Source organism: Salvelinus namaycush, chromosome 13 (genome assembly GCF_016432855.1).
Source record: "Salvelinus namaycush isolate Seneca chromosome 13, SaNama_1.0, whole genome shotgun sequence".
Lineage (NCBI taxonomy): Eukaryota > Metazoa > Chordata > Actinopteri > Salmoniformes > Salmonidae > Salvelinus > Salvelinus namaycush.
Window position 1 is genome coordinate 22,180,841 of NC_052319.1, and position 16,675 is coordinate 22,197,515.

The following is a 16,675-nucleotide window of genomic DNA, read 5'->3' on the forward strand; positions in this document are numbered from 1 at the left end:
TTATAAACCCAGGGTCGTTACACTACGTCCTCCTTTCAAAGAGCGCGTGCGACCTCGCGCTAGTTTGCGACTCTACGTCTTACAGGAACGCGCTCACCGGCCAAGCACACGCACTGTCGTGGATGCAAGGTCCGATCACTTCTGACACCAATGTAATGAAACAGGCAGGGAGCAGGTCTCGAACCTTCGACCCCGAGGTCCGGCGCGCTATCGACTGTGCTGCAAAAGAATGCTCGTGCGGCAGAGTCGATTTCCGCGCTTATAAACCCAGGGTCGTTACAATACCATAGAAGAAGAATGGATGTAGCTATAAAAATGAAACGTGCCCTGTGATGTTACGGTAGCATCAACTTCGCAGCGGTGCATTGACACGTGTCTTTTCAGGTTAGTTTGCAAAAATAACAATTCCTGTCCATGTGTTGTCAAGCATGGCCTTCAAAATGTTAGTTTTGCTTTTCCTAGCTAGCGTCCTACAGCAGTAGCCATGTGCATTAACTAGCTGGTAACTTTAGTTAGCTAATTGACAGCAGGTAGGAGAGCGCAAATGGCTTGTTTGAGGAACTAACGTTAACTAACTAGCCAGGTAACTTTAGCAAGGTGGCGCCTTTGTTTGTGAAATTATGCGACATAGATATAGCTAGATTTTGCAATACTTTTAAAAACTCCGACTATTGAACTTGCGATGTAAGTTAAGCTAAACCGCTAACTAGCAACTATCACTATCTTTAATTGCGCAATCCTCAAAGGTTTCCCAGCATTATCCTGCTGCAAAAGGTAACTAGCTAACGTAAACTCACGCAAAGTCGTACATCGCCTTGGTCCGTACAATTTCCCTTATTTTAGCGCCCCCAAAACGTAATGCTTCCAGATCAACTGTAATGGCAATACCATTGTAAAGCACAATTTCTCCCCTTTCCAACATGATCAATTACATGACCTAAACGCTGCCCGTTTCTGCATAATTCAAGCAGGCAATGAGCCCGGTGGGGAAGCGAAACTAATGCGTGATAGTGAGGACAGATGTCTTGTGGGAAAATTGCTTTTTTCACCTGATCTGTCCAACTTATCACCTTATCGCCTCTAAAATGTAAATAAAACACTATAAAGAGTTTATAATGTGTCATTACATACCTATTTGAATGGTGTTTTTAGGGCGGTGCTAAAGTGATCTAAACGGCGCCTTTGAGAATGATGATTAAAAAAATGACTAGGTATCCCCCCTTACCCCTGTCACTGTCCATTTCTTGTTTTTAAACGATGAGAGAAGTGCTACACCTGGTGGAGAGAGATTGTAAGACAGAAATAGTTGCTTTATGCGTGCTGTACGTTACGACATGACACGTCACGATGTAACGGAGGGTCTGTTTTTTTTCAACTTTTCTCCAATACTATAGAGCCATTACCATGTCGATCAACGCTTGAATAGAAACCCCTGATTTTGAAGTCAACACAGTCGCTACAGTCCCATTAGTTTTCTTTGTAGCCTCGTTTGAATGTTGCGGTTGCGCACATTTGTACGGAATGGGGTGAATTTACGTTACTTGTCCAGTGTTGCTGAGCTAGCAATGCCTAGACAATCGCTTATGCGTGGACCATATCATGGCAAACTGACAAATGTTTCAGGCTCACTCAAGACACATGTACCATGTTAACTAGTTTGCTAGCGAGCGTCTAGACGGTGACGTGGGCACACAGTTGTCGTTAGTACTAGCAGTTCCTCAAGGTGCTATCCAAGGTACTGAACCGTGGCAGTCTAGATTAGATGGTAATATTGATATGCTGCCAGGCTAATCTGGCAATTTTAGTTACAATTTAACTAAATCTGATGTTATCAGAAAGCTCATGACTTAACAATCATCATGCCCTTGAATCTATGAACATGCTCTGTTTTGAAGGTGTCAGTCCGGAGTGCGTGTAGAGCAGTAAGATGTCCATGGTCCTGTTTGCCTTGGTGATGAGGAGTACGGATGGTCTACCCCTGTCTGCCACCACAGACTATGAGCAGGACGAAGGCCTACAGGAAACCAAGAAGCAGATCAAAACTCTGTCTGAGAAACTCTCCACTTTCCCAAGCCGCTGCTCTCTGAAGACAGGAAAGTTCAATATCCAGTAAGTTTGGCTTAACTGTGAATCATAGTGGTATTATCCAAGATTTTATATTAACTCTTGTAGTAGACTTTGATATTTTCACCACCCAAAGTTGCTAGCAATTCTCTATACCCGCCCAGACTGCATCCGACGCCGTGTCCTCCGAACATGTGCAGACCAGTTGGCTAGAGTTTTTACGGATGTATTCAACATCTATCCCAGTCTGTTGTCCCCACTTGCTTCAAGCTGTCCACCATTGTTCCTGTGCCCAAGACAGCAAAAGTCATTTTGTTCAGTTACCATCACCCTGTAGTTCTCACTTCTGTCATCATGAAGTGCTTTGAGAGTTAAGGAACTTCCAACTTACTGACACTCTAGGCCCACTACAATTTGCGTACCGCCCCAAAAGATACACAGATGACGCAATCGCCGTCACACTGCCCTATCCCATCTGGACATAAGGAATATCTATGTATAATTATAATAATGCTGTTCTTTGAATACAGCTCAGCCTTCAACACCATAGTGCCCTCCAAGCTCATCACTAAGCTCAGGCCCTGGGTCTGAACCCATCCCTGTGCAACGGAGTCCTGGATTCCTAATGGGCCGACCCCAGGTGGTGAAGGTAGGCAACACCTCCACTACGTTGATCCTCAACACGGCGGTCCCACAAGGGTGCGTTCTCAGCCCCCTCCTGCACTCCGTTTACCCATGATTGTGTCCACGCATGTCTCTAACTCAATTAAGTTTGAAGACGACACAACATTGGTAGGTCTTATTACCAACAATGACGAGACAGGGTGGAGGTGAGGGCCCTGGCAGAGTGGTGCCAGAAAACCCCCCAAAAAAACACCCTCTCCCTCCGTCAACAAAATGAAGGAGCTTATCGTGGACTTCAGGAGACAGCCGAGAGAGCACGCCCCCATCCACATCGACGGGGCCACAGTGGCGAGGTTGAAACGCTTCAAGTTCCTCAACGTGCACATCACTGACAAACTGAAGTGATCCATTCACAATGTGTTGAAGGCGCAACAGTGCTTCTTCAACCTCAGGAGGCTGAAGAAATTTGGCTTGTCCCTTAAAACCTTCACAAATTTCTACAGATGCACCATCGCGAGTATCCTGTTGGGCTGTATCACATCCTTATATGGCAATTGCACCATCCACAACTGCAGGGCTCTCCAGAGGGTGGTGCTGTAAGCCCAACGCATCACCGGGGGCACACTGCCTGCCCTCCAGGACATCTACAGCACCTGGTGTCACAGGAAGGTCAAGAAGATCATCAAGGACCTCCGGCACCCGAGCCACGGCATGTTCACCCCGCTACCATCTAGAAGACGCAGAGAGTACAGCTGGGACCGAGAGACTGAAAAAACATTTAGATATCCAGGCCATCAGACTGTTAAATAGTCACCACTAGCTGGCCTCTGCCCAGTACCCTGCCCTGAACTTAGTCACTGTTACTAGCAGGCTACCTCCCAGTACTCTACCCTGCACCTTAGACTGCTGCTCTATGTGTACAGAGTCATTGAACACTGGTCACTTTAATGTTTACATACTCTTTTACCCACCATATGTATATTCTGTATTGTGGTCTAGGCTTATCCTATATAACTACTGCTGTAAACACCTTTTCTATTCATTTACTGTCCATAATGTCTATCCACACGTCATATATTTATATTCTGGACTGATATTGCTAATTAGGATATTTCTTAATTCCTTCATTGACATTTTTAAGATTTGTGTGTGTTGGGTATTACTGCACTGTTGGAGTTATAAAACATAAGCATTTCTCTGCACTTGCAAAAACCTCTACAAAATGTGTACGTGACCAATAATATTTGATAGTATAATTTTGCTTTGAATGGTGGTGTTATCACTCTGTCCTCATTTTATAAAATGCTTAGCGATTGTCTGTTTACATGGAAATGGGTTATTAGCTAATTGGTCCCATTAAGACAGCAGATATTGGCTTGAATAAAAAGGAGTGTATACACACATGCGCATCCCTCTCTCCAGCAGCAGGGTTGGTTGGCCATCCACTCGACAGTCTGAAGCCTCATTTGATATCTCAAGGTCCTTTAATCAAGGCTCAACATTGGCCTTGACACTGAAGGAAAGTAACTGAGGATGTGCCAGACGGCATTTAAATCACTGGTTAATTTAATGGAAAGATTTAAAGATCCTTTTTGGGCAATGCCTAACTCGGATGTATTGGACCTTTAAGGGGTTCTGCTCCGGGTGGGTGGGGCCTTTAGTCAGCCCCTGCCTGGCACTCTCCAAATTACTGTTATTCATCATAAGCAGAGAGGGGGGAGAAGAGGGAGCTCGCTGTTCCCACTTCCCCCTCTCTTTTCAATGCCTATTGGGTGAGTGTCGCGTTTCTTTCTGTGAAGTTATTTACAGTGGTTAACATACTAGCATCGCTCTACAATGCAGTCACACAACTAACAAGCCTTCAAGCCACCTGATGTTAAAATGTTGAATAGATTTTCTGTAGTTTTATTGATGAATTTGTTGGAAACACGTCTGTGGTGAAGATTCTTTTGTGTTAGGCTATATCTTAGAGATCATTCTCCAAACAGATGGTATGATGCCAGTGTTTGTTACAGACACTAATTGAATTTGGTCTTGAAGGTCATCACATGCAGGGGACATTTCTTAGTTTTTCTGATTTGTTTGGTGTACTTAGATACTGTACTTCCCACTGTTCAGCACTGCAATTGCAGTAGATGATGGTTGTGTGTTAGTTTCACCAGTTCTCTGGGAATAGGATATCTGGCGGTGTGTACGGAGAACTGCCCCAACGCCCTGGCCTTCGGTTTCCTAGAAGAGCTGCAGAGGGAGATTCTCGACAGGTGCGACGGCTTTCTCGTCCGCAACACTGTGAGGCCTTACTCCTTCAACGAGTTTGGTGAGTCTCTCCTCTGTTTTCCCTAGCCTGGTCCCATGTTTGTTGGTCCTGTAACCAACTCATATGGTCGGTATGGCATGACAACATGATCTGTGACCCGGGTATGTTTTCCCTACAAATGCATATTTTGCCTTACTGTCAAATCAAACAGGGTTTGTTTTTGAAGCAACACTTTCAAATTGAAACCCTGTTGTACCTACATGATTAGTATGATAATAGTAGTTATATAACTGCTGCTATGACATTCCTTTCCAGCGTAGGTTGTTTTTTTTAATACCCTTTTTTTTACTGGCACTTCCAGACGACTTCCTCCAGGATACGATGCAGCGCTACAATAGCCCCCGCTCTCTGACCTCTAAGATCAACCTGGCTGACATGCAGTCAGAGCTCAAGATGATACCGACATACCAGCTGTCCCCTGAGGACCTACGGTTCGGCTTCCCGCGCCGCAAGGTCTTCCAGTACAAGAGCATAAGTAAGTTCCACACATGTACGCACCGGGGTTGCCGGTAATAGCTGGCTTTTGGCTGGATTTAAATTATTATTATTTTTTTTTAAAGCTGACGAATAATATTGGTGCTGGCCAATTGTCCGGGATAAAACAATTCCCATTGCGACATGCTTTGTAGCCTATTCAATGATTGACATACCAGTCGACGTAAATACATTTGACTGGTCGTGCTTATCGGTCTATAGGTTAATTTGCATAATTTAGTTGAATTAAATTGGCACGTACAGTATATTCGTTAAGCATCTTATCACACGCGTACAGCATACAGATACAGAGCATTCTGCTGCAGCATCTTGTGGGGCTTTCAAGACAACTGGCAACTAAAAATACTAGGTCAAATCATGACGTCAGTGATCTTCAGGTTGGAAAGTGAGCTCTAGAAAGAAGCCAGAGTTCCTGAGTTGGATGACAGTTGAAATAGATTTTTACAAGTCACTTTCCCCCCCCCCCCCCCCAGTTGTCTTGCATGCTCGGAAGTCAGCTCTTTACGAGTTCAGTTATTTTGACCGCAGCAACTGAAGGCAGGCTTAATCAGTGTCACACCACTTTGTAATGAGCTGGAGGCAGTATGTATTTAGACATACTTCATTGTTTGAAACCTGAATGTTTAAATACATATTATGAGGCATGTCAAAGTAGCCTATTAGATCTCTCTAAATTTTCTAATGTATATTTTTATCTGTCACATGAAACTGCTCACATGTGCAGTGCCATTTTGACAACTGTTTTCCCTCTAATTGTGGAACAAACATTACTGCATAGCCTACTGCCTTGTGTGCATTGCTGCGCTTATGTGAATAAATACTAGTTTATCAACATCTTTTAAGCTAAACGTTCTGATCTGTTGCATCACTCATTGTTTTTTAAAATATTTTTTATTTTAATGTGACCTAGGCCTACTTGTGTGAATTTGGGATTTATCTTTCACAACGGTCCCAGAGTCTGTTTGGATAGGCTATTTCTTTCTCCATAAGCTGACCAATAGAATAGGTAGCCTGACATACTGTAGGCTAGTGACTTGTTGGCTGAGGCCTTTTTCAATCAAAGCACCTAGCTGCCTTTGATGCTTTTAGGCACTGTAAAATATGATTCTTCACATAAGCTTTAACATAATCACTTAACTGTGTACTGAATGACAAATGGATTTCATCTGCATTCCATCTAGCTCATTCTAATCTTCCCTTATCCCATTTATCTAAGCCTTTACTGAAGGTATCTCCCATTGTCACGTTAGCACATGTTTAAAATGGCTTCCATCCATTCCATACCTCATGGACAGCTTGGTTGGGAACAGAGCCAAAGTTAATCATATGAAAGCCTTATGGGGCAGCTCTCTGAATGACACCTTACCCTGCAGCTGTTTGTGTGTGTCTGGCCCGGCCACTCCATTAGTGATCCCTGACTGAGACAGGCCTCCATAGAGCCCCCCCCCCGCCTGCCTCTCCTGATACTCTGGATCAGTAACTTCTGACACCTTCACATCTGTAACCTCAGCTAAGTGATTCTGCCCTGGGTCACCACAGCTCCTCTGTCTCCCTCAAGAACCACTGCTTTCCTATTCACGTTCCTATCGCTCACTGTGGATATGGGAAGAGTAGAAGGATTCATAATCACATTGTTTTAACGCTGTAGTTAAGATTCCACATTTTGGGATTGAATCAGTGGTTTCTTTTCAGATGTTGGGAGAATTCTAAGATTGCACATGATGGTGTAGTGCAGGGCTATTCAACTGAAGGCCCGAGGGCTAGATCTCACCCTTTTATCAATTTAGTCTTGCCCCTTGTGACAGGCTGGCTGATTGATACCTTGTCATCTTAAAGGCTTGAAAGAGGAACTGAAAAATAAATGGCTGTAAGTCCGCAGTTTTTAAAATAAATGAAGTACTTTTATAAATTAAACGCTGATGGCTAAAACAAATGGTTTTTCCACACAATCAGGAAACAAGAAAAAACAGGCCCCCCGATTACACATTGCAGGCACCTGTGCTGATTTAGCCATTCCCACCAATTAGGCAATACAACTGGTAATGTTTGGAGATGAAAGAAAGTGCAGTTTATGGATTAAATGAATGCTGAGTTGATGCAGAAAAGAAATAGCATTGCATCACAATGAATACTTTGAATAAATTTAAAAATATACATTTATTCCATAGTGAACATGAATTAAAAACAATTCTGACCTATTGTCAAAATGGCAAGTGCTACAATGCCTATTAGTGTGGTTTCTAGCGCTAATTTGGCATGTTTTCATTTTTTAAAAGTAATTCGCTAAGAATTTGGCTCTTTCAATGGTTGGACTAAGATATTATGACCCCAAGCATGAAAACTAAGACTCCAAATTTCAGTCTGAAGGAAGTATGTTCCAGGAACACATACTGTGCGCGCCTCTCTCTGATGCAACATGTTAAAATGTAATGCTACAACCTAATGACTGGGGGAAATTAATTCAAAGCATACTTCCTTCAGACTGAAATTTGGAATTGGGCTACTTGATTGCCATCTATTTGTTATTTATAACTTTTATTGAGATGATGGCAAGGTCAGATTCAAATATGTTTCTTAAAACAGAGAATCAAATAAATAGCTTTCTGGTCCATGTTTTCACTATCTCTGTGTTAGGGGAGTAAAGAGGAAACATTTAGGTTTCAGAGGATTTTAAAACTACCTGATTACTGTAATCAACATTTTAAGTGCCTTGTATGGCATGTGTTTTTGATAGTTCTTCTGAAGAGGATCACATTCAGCAACCCTGGCATCCAGTAGTCCCATTGGATAACATGTCCTAATAAGCTAAGAAACCCCTGTTCAGACTCCTGATTACCCTAAACGCATTCGTATGAGAGTTATTAACTAATAATTTAGCTTTAGTGTCACCGCCCATTAATTCTGTTTGTTCGCATCACTTTGAGGCCATTCTAGAGTGAGCTCAGCGTCCCACAATCCTGAGCTGTGGTGGAGAAGCAACATGAGGAATATAGCAGGGGCAGAGATGCCTCTTTTCCTTAGACGTTGTAGTTTCTAGTTTTGCTGTTGGTTGTCTCTTTCTTGGTTTTTGTTGGTGTCTGTCCCCTCCAGCAATTCACTTTTTGAATGTGACTCCCATAAAAAATATAGTTGAATAGCCCTGATGTAGTGCTTTACCATTTCTTTTTCACCTATTCTCAGAACCCATAAACTAATCCTGCTATATGTAGCCATTTTTAATATTGATATTAATGTAGTCACGACTACTTCACACCAAACCCTAAGTAAGTGAAGTGTCTGGCAGGGAGTGTGTTGTGATGTCCTTCAGGACAGGATGTGGCTGTTTATCAATCAGAGCTTCTTAATGCGTCTATGGCTCATTGGCCAGCAGGTCATTACTGCTGATTCTTTACAGTTCCCTTCCTCTCCTCCCAGCTCCCAGCCAGCAGCTTGAGCCGGTGTCTCTACCTGGCATCATCTCCTGTGTGCTAAGCATCTTCTGTGGAGGCCTCAATCTACTCCAAGGGTTTCATGCCATAGAGGGCTTTATGCAGGTACAGTAAGAACGTAGAGATACATTGCATTTTATTTAATTCTATGGGTATGACAAAAGTGAACACCTGTAACTATAATATGTAAAACCAAGCCTTCATAGGAATCATTTAAACACCTCTTAGTTGGAGATGAGCTTAAGCATTTCAGGAGCTATTTTTGTCCAGTGCTTTTGTTAGCTGGTTGTTTCCAGTTCCACCAAGTCTTTATGAAAGCCTACCTGCTGCTAAACATTCAGTGGCTATACATTAATTTACCTCAATCTATACTTCTCCCTTCTCTACCTCCTTACCCGTCCTGTGCATCTGCAGAGTCACAATGATGAAGACTTTAATGACATGATTGCCTTTTTCCTGGGCACAGCAGCCTGTTTGTATCAGGTAAGTGATGGCGAGTAAGAGCTGCTTGCCTCTGCCTGGCTGACACTGCTGAGTGACTAACAACCCTGCACTTTACATCACAGCATGATTTACGTCACAACTCTGTGTACAGAGGGGGGTGTTAGACCATATGCAGTATACAGTGCATTTGGAAAATATTCAGACCCCTTCCCTCTTTCCACATTGTTATGTTACAGCCTTATTCTAAAATGTATTAAATAAAATAAATTCTGCATCAATCTATGCTACCCCATAATGATAACGTGAAAACAGGTTTTCAGAATTTTGCAAATGTATTACATTTAAAAAAAAATAAGACACCTTTACACAGAATTGAGCTCAGGTGCATCCTGTTTCCATTTATCATCCTTGATGTTTCTACAGCTTGATTGGAATCCACCCTTTGGTAAATTCAATTGATTCTACATGATTTGGAAAGGCACTCATATATAATTAGTCCCACAGTTGTCAGAGCAAAAACTAAGCCGTGAGGTTGAAGGAGTTGTCCGCAGAGCTCAGAGACAGGATTATGTGTAGGCACAGATCTGGGGAAGGGTAACAAAACATTTATGCAGCATTGAAGGTCCCCAAGAACAGTGGCTTCTACCATTCTTAAATAGAAGAAGTTTGGAACCCTCAATACTCTTCCTACAGTTGGCCGCCTGGCCAAACTGAGCAATCAGGGAAGGAGGGCCTTGGTCAGAGAGATGACCAAGAACCCAATGGTAACTCTGACAGAGCTCCAGAGTTCCTCCATGGAGATGGTTGTCCTTCTGGAAGGTTCTCCCATCTTTGCAGCACTCCACCAATTAGTCCTTTATGGTAAAGTGGCCAGATGGAAGCCATTCCTTAGTAATGGGCACATGAAAGCCCACTTGGAGTTTGCCGAAATGCACCTAAAGGACTCTCAGACCATGAGAAACAAGATTCTCTGGTCTGATGAAACCAAGATTGAAATCTTTGGCCTGAATGCCAAATGTCACGGCTGGAGGAAACCTGGCACCATCCCTACAGTGAAGCATGGTGGTAGCAGCATTGTGGTGTGAAGATGGTTTTTCAAGTACAGAGATCCCTGCTCCAGAGCACTCAGGACCTCACTGAGGTGATGGTTCACCTTCCAACAGGACAACGACCTTAAGCACACAGCCAAGACAACCCAAGAGTGGCTTCGGGACAAGTATCTGAATATCCTTGAGTGGCCCAGCTATAACCTGATCAAACATCTCTGGAGAGACCTGAAAATAGCTGTGCAGCGACAATCCCCATCCAACCTGACAGAGCTTGAGAGGATCTGCAGCGAAGAATGGGAGAAACTCCCCAAATAAAGATGTGCCAAGTTTGTAGCGTCATACCCAAGAAGGCTATAATCGCTGCCAAAGGTGTTTCAACAAGGTACTGAGTAAAGAGTCTGACTACTTATGTAAATGTGATATTTCAGTAGATTTTTATAATTTTGAAAACATTTCTAAACCTATTTTTAGGGATGCACGATATATCGGAATCGGCCAATATTAGCTGAAAATGCCAACATCGGGTATCGACCGATGTCTAGTTTAACGCCACGATGTCAAAGCTGACGTGCATATCTATATAACGTACGTACATGACTTAATGACGCCAAGGAAAATTTGGCACTATATGTGCAACACAGCATTCCTAAACATCCCACAATGTATGCAGTGTGGATCGAGCAGTCAAGCAAAGTAACAATTTCAGAAAGACAACTCAAAGTGCGAAATCCATTGAAGCCAAGATAATGGAATTCATTGCCCTTGACAATCAACCGTTCTGTCGTGGGTGATGTTTGCTTTCGCCGACTGGTCGAGCACCGGTACACACTACCAAGTGCGCAATTTTTCAGATGTTGCACAGTAATGGCGTCACTGCTATTAGCTTCACGACACATACTATGAACTGCCGTTTGCGTCTTTGCGTGTCAAGATGCAGTAGCACTGTCAAAGCTGTACAAAAGTCTGCAAACACTGGCCACGAACGACGTGTTTACAATACCGCGTTGGTAATAAAGCATCATTTGTTTGACCGCAACTTCTGGGGTAGCTAGCTTTAGCTTGGTACCTAGCTAGCACCAATACAACCAGCCTGTAAACAATGACCAGTAGAACCTGCAGTCATTTTCATTCTTAGCAATGATTTAGTAATCCTTCTAAGTATTAACTAGGTTGCCACTTGTTCGCCTATTGAAATTGAACTTCAGTTCATGCAAATAAATAGCTACTCAGCTTGGGCAACAGAGTTAAGTTGCTAATGTTATAAGCAGCCAGCTAGCTTCATCTGGCTAGTGAGGCTCGACCGCACCGGGTTATGTGTTGTGAAGCTAGCCACAATAAGGATTAGGCACAATAGTGGCATTTGCGGTTTGACTTAAATAAGTTATTGACAGTAAAGAGAATCAATTTTAGAATAAGGCTGTCATGTCAAAGGGTCTGAATACTTTCCAAATTCACTGTATATGCACAAGTATGTGGACACCCCTTAAAATTAGTGTATTAGGCTATTTTGGCCACAGGTTGCTGACAGGTGTATAAAATTGAGCACACAGCCATGCAATCTCCATACACAAACATTGGCAGTAGAATGGCCTTACTGAAGTGCTCAGTGACTTTCACTGGCACCGTCATCGGATGTGACCTTTCCAACAAGTCAGTTTGTTAAATTCTACCCTGCTAGTGCTGCCCCGGTCAACTACGTGCTGTTATTGGGAAGTGGAAACGTCTAGGAGCAACAACGGCTCAGCCGCAACGTGGTAGGCCACACAAGCTCTCAAAGGGACCGCTGAAGCACAGCGCATAAATCGTCTGTACTCCATTGCAACACTCACTACCGAGTTCCAAACTGCCTCTGGAAGCAACGTCAGCACAATAGCTGTTCGTCGGGAGCTTAATGAAATGGGTTTCCATGGCTGAGCAGCCACACGCCATTGGATGCTGGAGCAGTGGAAACACCTTCTCTGGAGAAATTAATCATGCTTCACCATCTTGCAGTCTGATGGATGAATCTGGGTTTGGCGGATGCCAGGAGAACGCTACCTTCCCCAATGCGTAGTGCCAACTGTAAAGTTTGGAGGAGTAATAATGGTCTGGGGCTGTTTCTCATGGTTTGGGCTAGACCACTTAGTTCCAGTGATGGGAAATCTTAACGCTACAGCATGCAATGACATTCTAGATGATTCTGTGTTTCCAAATTTTTGTCAACAGTTTTGGGGAAGACCCTTTCCAGTTTCAGCATGACAGTGCACAAAGCGAGGTTCATACAGAAATGGTTTGTCGACTGACCTGCACGAGCCCTGACCTCAACCACATCGAACACCTTTGGGATGAATTGGAATGCCGACTGCGAGCCAGCCCAACATCAGTGCCCGAACTCACTAATGCTCTTGTGGCTGAGATGTTCTAATAGCAGGTGTCCACATACTTTTGGTTGTGTAGTCTAGCTACAATTTTCACATTGTACTCGAAGTGTCCTTGGGTACATTGAAAAGTGCGAAAAATGTATTTGTTTTAAATGGAGTCTATGGCTTTTTGATTTCTTGTAGCAGATTGACACGTGCACTAAATTGGGGCATCCTGATTTTTTTAAATCATTGATCGTAGCTCTCTTGGTCAAAATTGAAAGCAAAAAGATTGGTTTTCTGCAAGTGATCTTCATTTTCAATACAATGCAGTAGCTCTAGTCTCACAGTTGACCTTTCTCTCTGCAGTTTTACCTGTTTGCTTACTTCTCTGTGAGGAGGAACATTAAGTCATTCCTGGCCTTCGCCCTGATCTGTCTGTCCAACATCTGCCTGTTTGAACTGAGGAATGTGTGGCAGATCCTCTTCCACGTGACTGTAGCGGCCTTCATGACACTACAGATCAGTCTGAGGCAGCTGCAGTGCAAAGCTCCGGACTACAACGTCTGACAAACCACAACCACGAGACTTACAACATGAAAAAAACAACTTTTGTCTGAAAGATACTTACCACCAACAGCAAAACTAGAAACCACTACAATGTCTAAGGAAAAGAGTAATCTCTGCCTTTATCTTCCTCACGTTGCTTCTCCACCACAGCTCAGGATTGATGGATGCTGAGCTCACTCTAGAGTGACCTCAAAGTGATGCAGACCAATAGAATTAATGGGTGGTGCCACTACAGCTAAATTATTAGTTAATTGGCTAATTACACTCATGAATGTCTTTGGTGGAATTAACAGGAGTCTGAACAGGGGTTTCTGTCTTAGACTATTAGGACATGTTTGCAAATTGGACTACTAGAGGTCAGGGTTTCTGAATGTGGTCCTCTTTTTGCCATGTGTACTGCATGTCCAGTGAGGTTAGGTCAGTACTCAACTGTCATTCTCTGAATTCCTGGCATCCCATACGTGTCTCACATGTTTAGACCATTTTTGTAGTTAGGCAATTTTTTGTTGTTGTTGACATGGCTAGTAAATATTTGTATTGATTATGAATTTACTTTTGAATAAATTATGTGCATGATTATGGTCTACTTTTTTTTTATTTTGGTCAGTTTTTATATATTTTTTTAAACCATACAATTATGCACACTCACTAAGCCTGTAATGTCCATGTTTTACTTTTTTGTTGCAGGCATCAGTCATATGCTATTGCTTGATAGCAGAGTTGGGTATGGCATATGTTTAAACAAAAGATGTAATGTGGTGTTATCCCACTGGCACCATTGGGAGGACAATCTTGTCAACTGACAGACCCCTGGTGCAGAGGTGGTAACAAGCAGGCACTGCTGGAAAGGATTAATTAATTTACCAGTGAGCCCTCACCAACCCCATATTTGAGGGTATTAGTTAATTTAATGAGTTGAGGAATTGTGCAAATAATGTTATGGTCTTTATTTTGGGTGTATCCATGGCCAGTGTCAGTCAGACTAGATCTATTCTCCACTCATGCAGTGACTAAACATGGAACCAAGTATTAAAAACATTTGGAAACTACCTACATGTATATCTGGGGACTGACTACTGCACTGATTCAAGCCTTAAAGGTTTGAACAATTTAAGGACCTGTGCTTGTTTTCAATTAATATGGTCAAATAAACCCAACTTAGCAAAGAGCAATTTCTCAAGCAATAATCTTTGCTAGGACTGTCAGTGGTCTGAGGGAAACTGAAAACTAGCTGTTGTTGGCAGAGGTTTGGAACTCTTGGTCTAACAAATGTATGGCTTGGTGATGTTACCAGGCAGGTCAAAACTACATGACACCAAAACAATCTGAAATTTCACGTGGTCATTTCAATCCTTTCTTATACTTGTGACGACCCTCCCACTCTGTCTGCCGTATTCTTTCTCTTTGCTCTTGTTTTCCTTATTATAGGATGTCGGTGGGCGGAGCCGGGAGGGTCGTCAGCGAAATGGGACACGCTTGGGTTTGTCCCGGAATAAATAGACCTTTTCCCCATTCATTGAGGAGACTCTCAACGCAGACGCACTTGTTGGATTTTGGTTGTGGCTGTTTTTGGTCGTTTTGCTTTGGCACCTTTCAACACCCCTCATTATTACGTCTATGCAAGCAACCACTCACTTGCACTACTGACTACATACACCATTGTTATTTGTATATTGTTTACTTTAGTTAAGGAATAACAAAAATAGATTTTGTCTACGTTGTCTCCCTTTTTTGTTATGGGCTTTGAGCCGGTTAGTCACACCTCATAGTGTGGCGATATCTATCTAAATAAATGCAACATGTTTTTGGACTGCACTGGGCCTTTTAAGATTTGTCACTGACAATGGCCAAAACGTATTAGCATGGACATCTTAACAGACTTACTCTCCAGTATGGAATGGGTCATAAAAACGTTATTTTGATGTTGGCTATTTGGACTGACATAATTCCGCAATCCATGTAATTACACAACATCAAGAAGAGTCATTTTACATATGACTTTTCTGATGTGCACAAAGAATTTGACTTAATCTTCTATTACACGTTTCATATGAATTTCCCCTTTATTCCTTTTTGAGAACAAGCACTACTGATTTATAAAGATCAGACCCAGATATCTGGCTGCATCACCTATTCAGTTACAGAAGCAGAGTTTCAGGCAAGAAGCAGTGAGAGGTAGGTGTTTTGGGAGACTTCATGGTGATTACCTCTTATTAGTGTGTTCAATATTAGAAGCAGCAGAAATGTCATCCAGAGGTACATGGAGCTCTTGGCTCAATATTCCTCTATGTTCTTAATCAGGAAGTGTGCGGTTGAATGCAGATGAAGACCACTTGGGTGTTTTATAAGGGGGACATTGTAGCTCTTTTGTTGTGCTATTTCTATTTGAAAGCAAATGAGTGGCCGTCAGAGGCCTATTTGTGACTATTCTAATCTACTCTGACAAACATAATTAAGGCTATTTTATCACTGCCCACAGCATTCATGGCCAGCTCACAGGTGTGGTGCTTTTAAAGGGTAAGGACTATGTCATCATTTAACAAGATGACCATTGTATTATTATGAGTCCTGCTTAAATCACTTCCACCACATGTACTGTAGGTATATTTTAAAAACAAATTCTTTTTTTTTTCTTCATTAGCTTTGTAGGGAATATAGTGATATCCTAAATCATATTGCTTTCATCTAGCCAATATCATAGCTATATCATTAGTGAAGACAAGACAAAGGGAGACACTTTAGTACAGCCTATCTATTGTAATCCTTGTTATGACATCAATGACAGTGTACTGCTGCCCCCCTCTGGACATCTATAGGAACATTCAACTCAAATACTCAGCAGGTTGGTTGGTAAGTTCTCTCCTCTTGCTACCAGTACCTGCTTACAGAAAAGGTTCCACTTTACGGGCGGGTTGTTGAAACAGAAATAGCCTACCATTTGGATGGCAAAATACTGAAGAAAAAAAATATTATTATATATATATATATATACACTGCTCAAAAAAATAAAGGGAACACTTAAACAACACAATGTAACTCCAAGTCAATCACACTTCTGTGAAATCAAACTGTCCACTTAGGAAGCAACACTGATTGACAATAAATTTCACATGCTGTTGTGCAAATGGAATAGACAAAAGGTGGAAATTATAGGCAATTAGCAAGACACCCCCAATAAAGGAGTGGTTCTGCAGGTGGTGACCACAGACCACTTCTCAGTTCCTATGTTTCCTGGCTGATGTTTTGGTCACTTTTGAATGCTGGCGGTGCTTTCACTCTAGTGGTAGCATGAGACGGAGTCTACAACCCACACAAGTGGCTCAGGTAGTGCAGCTCATCCAGGAT

The 16,675-nt window shown here is 42.5% G+C and overlaps 1 protein-coding gene across 1 annotated transcript; it reads left to right on the top strand.

The window, feature by feature from the left end:
- The first annotated feature begins 233 nt into the window (after positions 1-233).
- Positions 234-13,907, top strand: LOC120057911 (vesicle-trafficking protein SEC22a-like). Its single transcript, XM_039006383.1, has 7 exons — positions 234-384; positions 1,896-2,109; positions 4,842-5,005; positions 5,307-5,480; positions 8,915-9,033; positions 9,343-9,411; positions 13,130-13,907. The coding sequence occupies exons 2-7, from the start codon at positions 1,928-1,930 to the stop codon at positions 13,328-13,330; spliced, it is 909 nt and encodes a 302-aa protein (XP_038862311.1). The 5' UTR covers positions 234-384; positions 1,896-1,927; the 3' UTR covers positions 13,331-13,907.
- Positions 13,908-16,675: the final 2,768 nt, after the last annotated feature.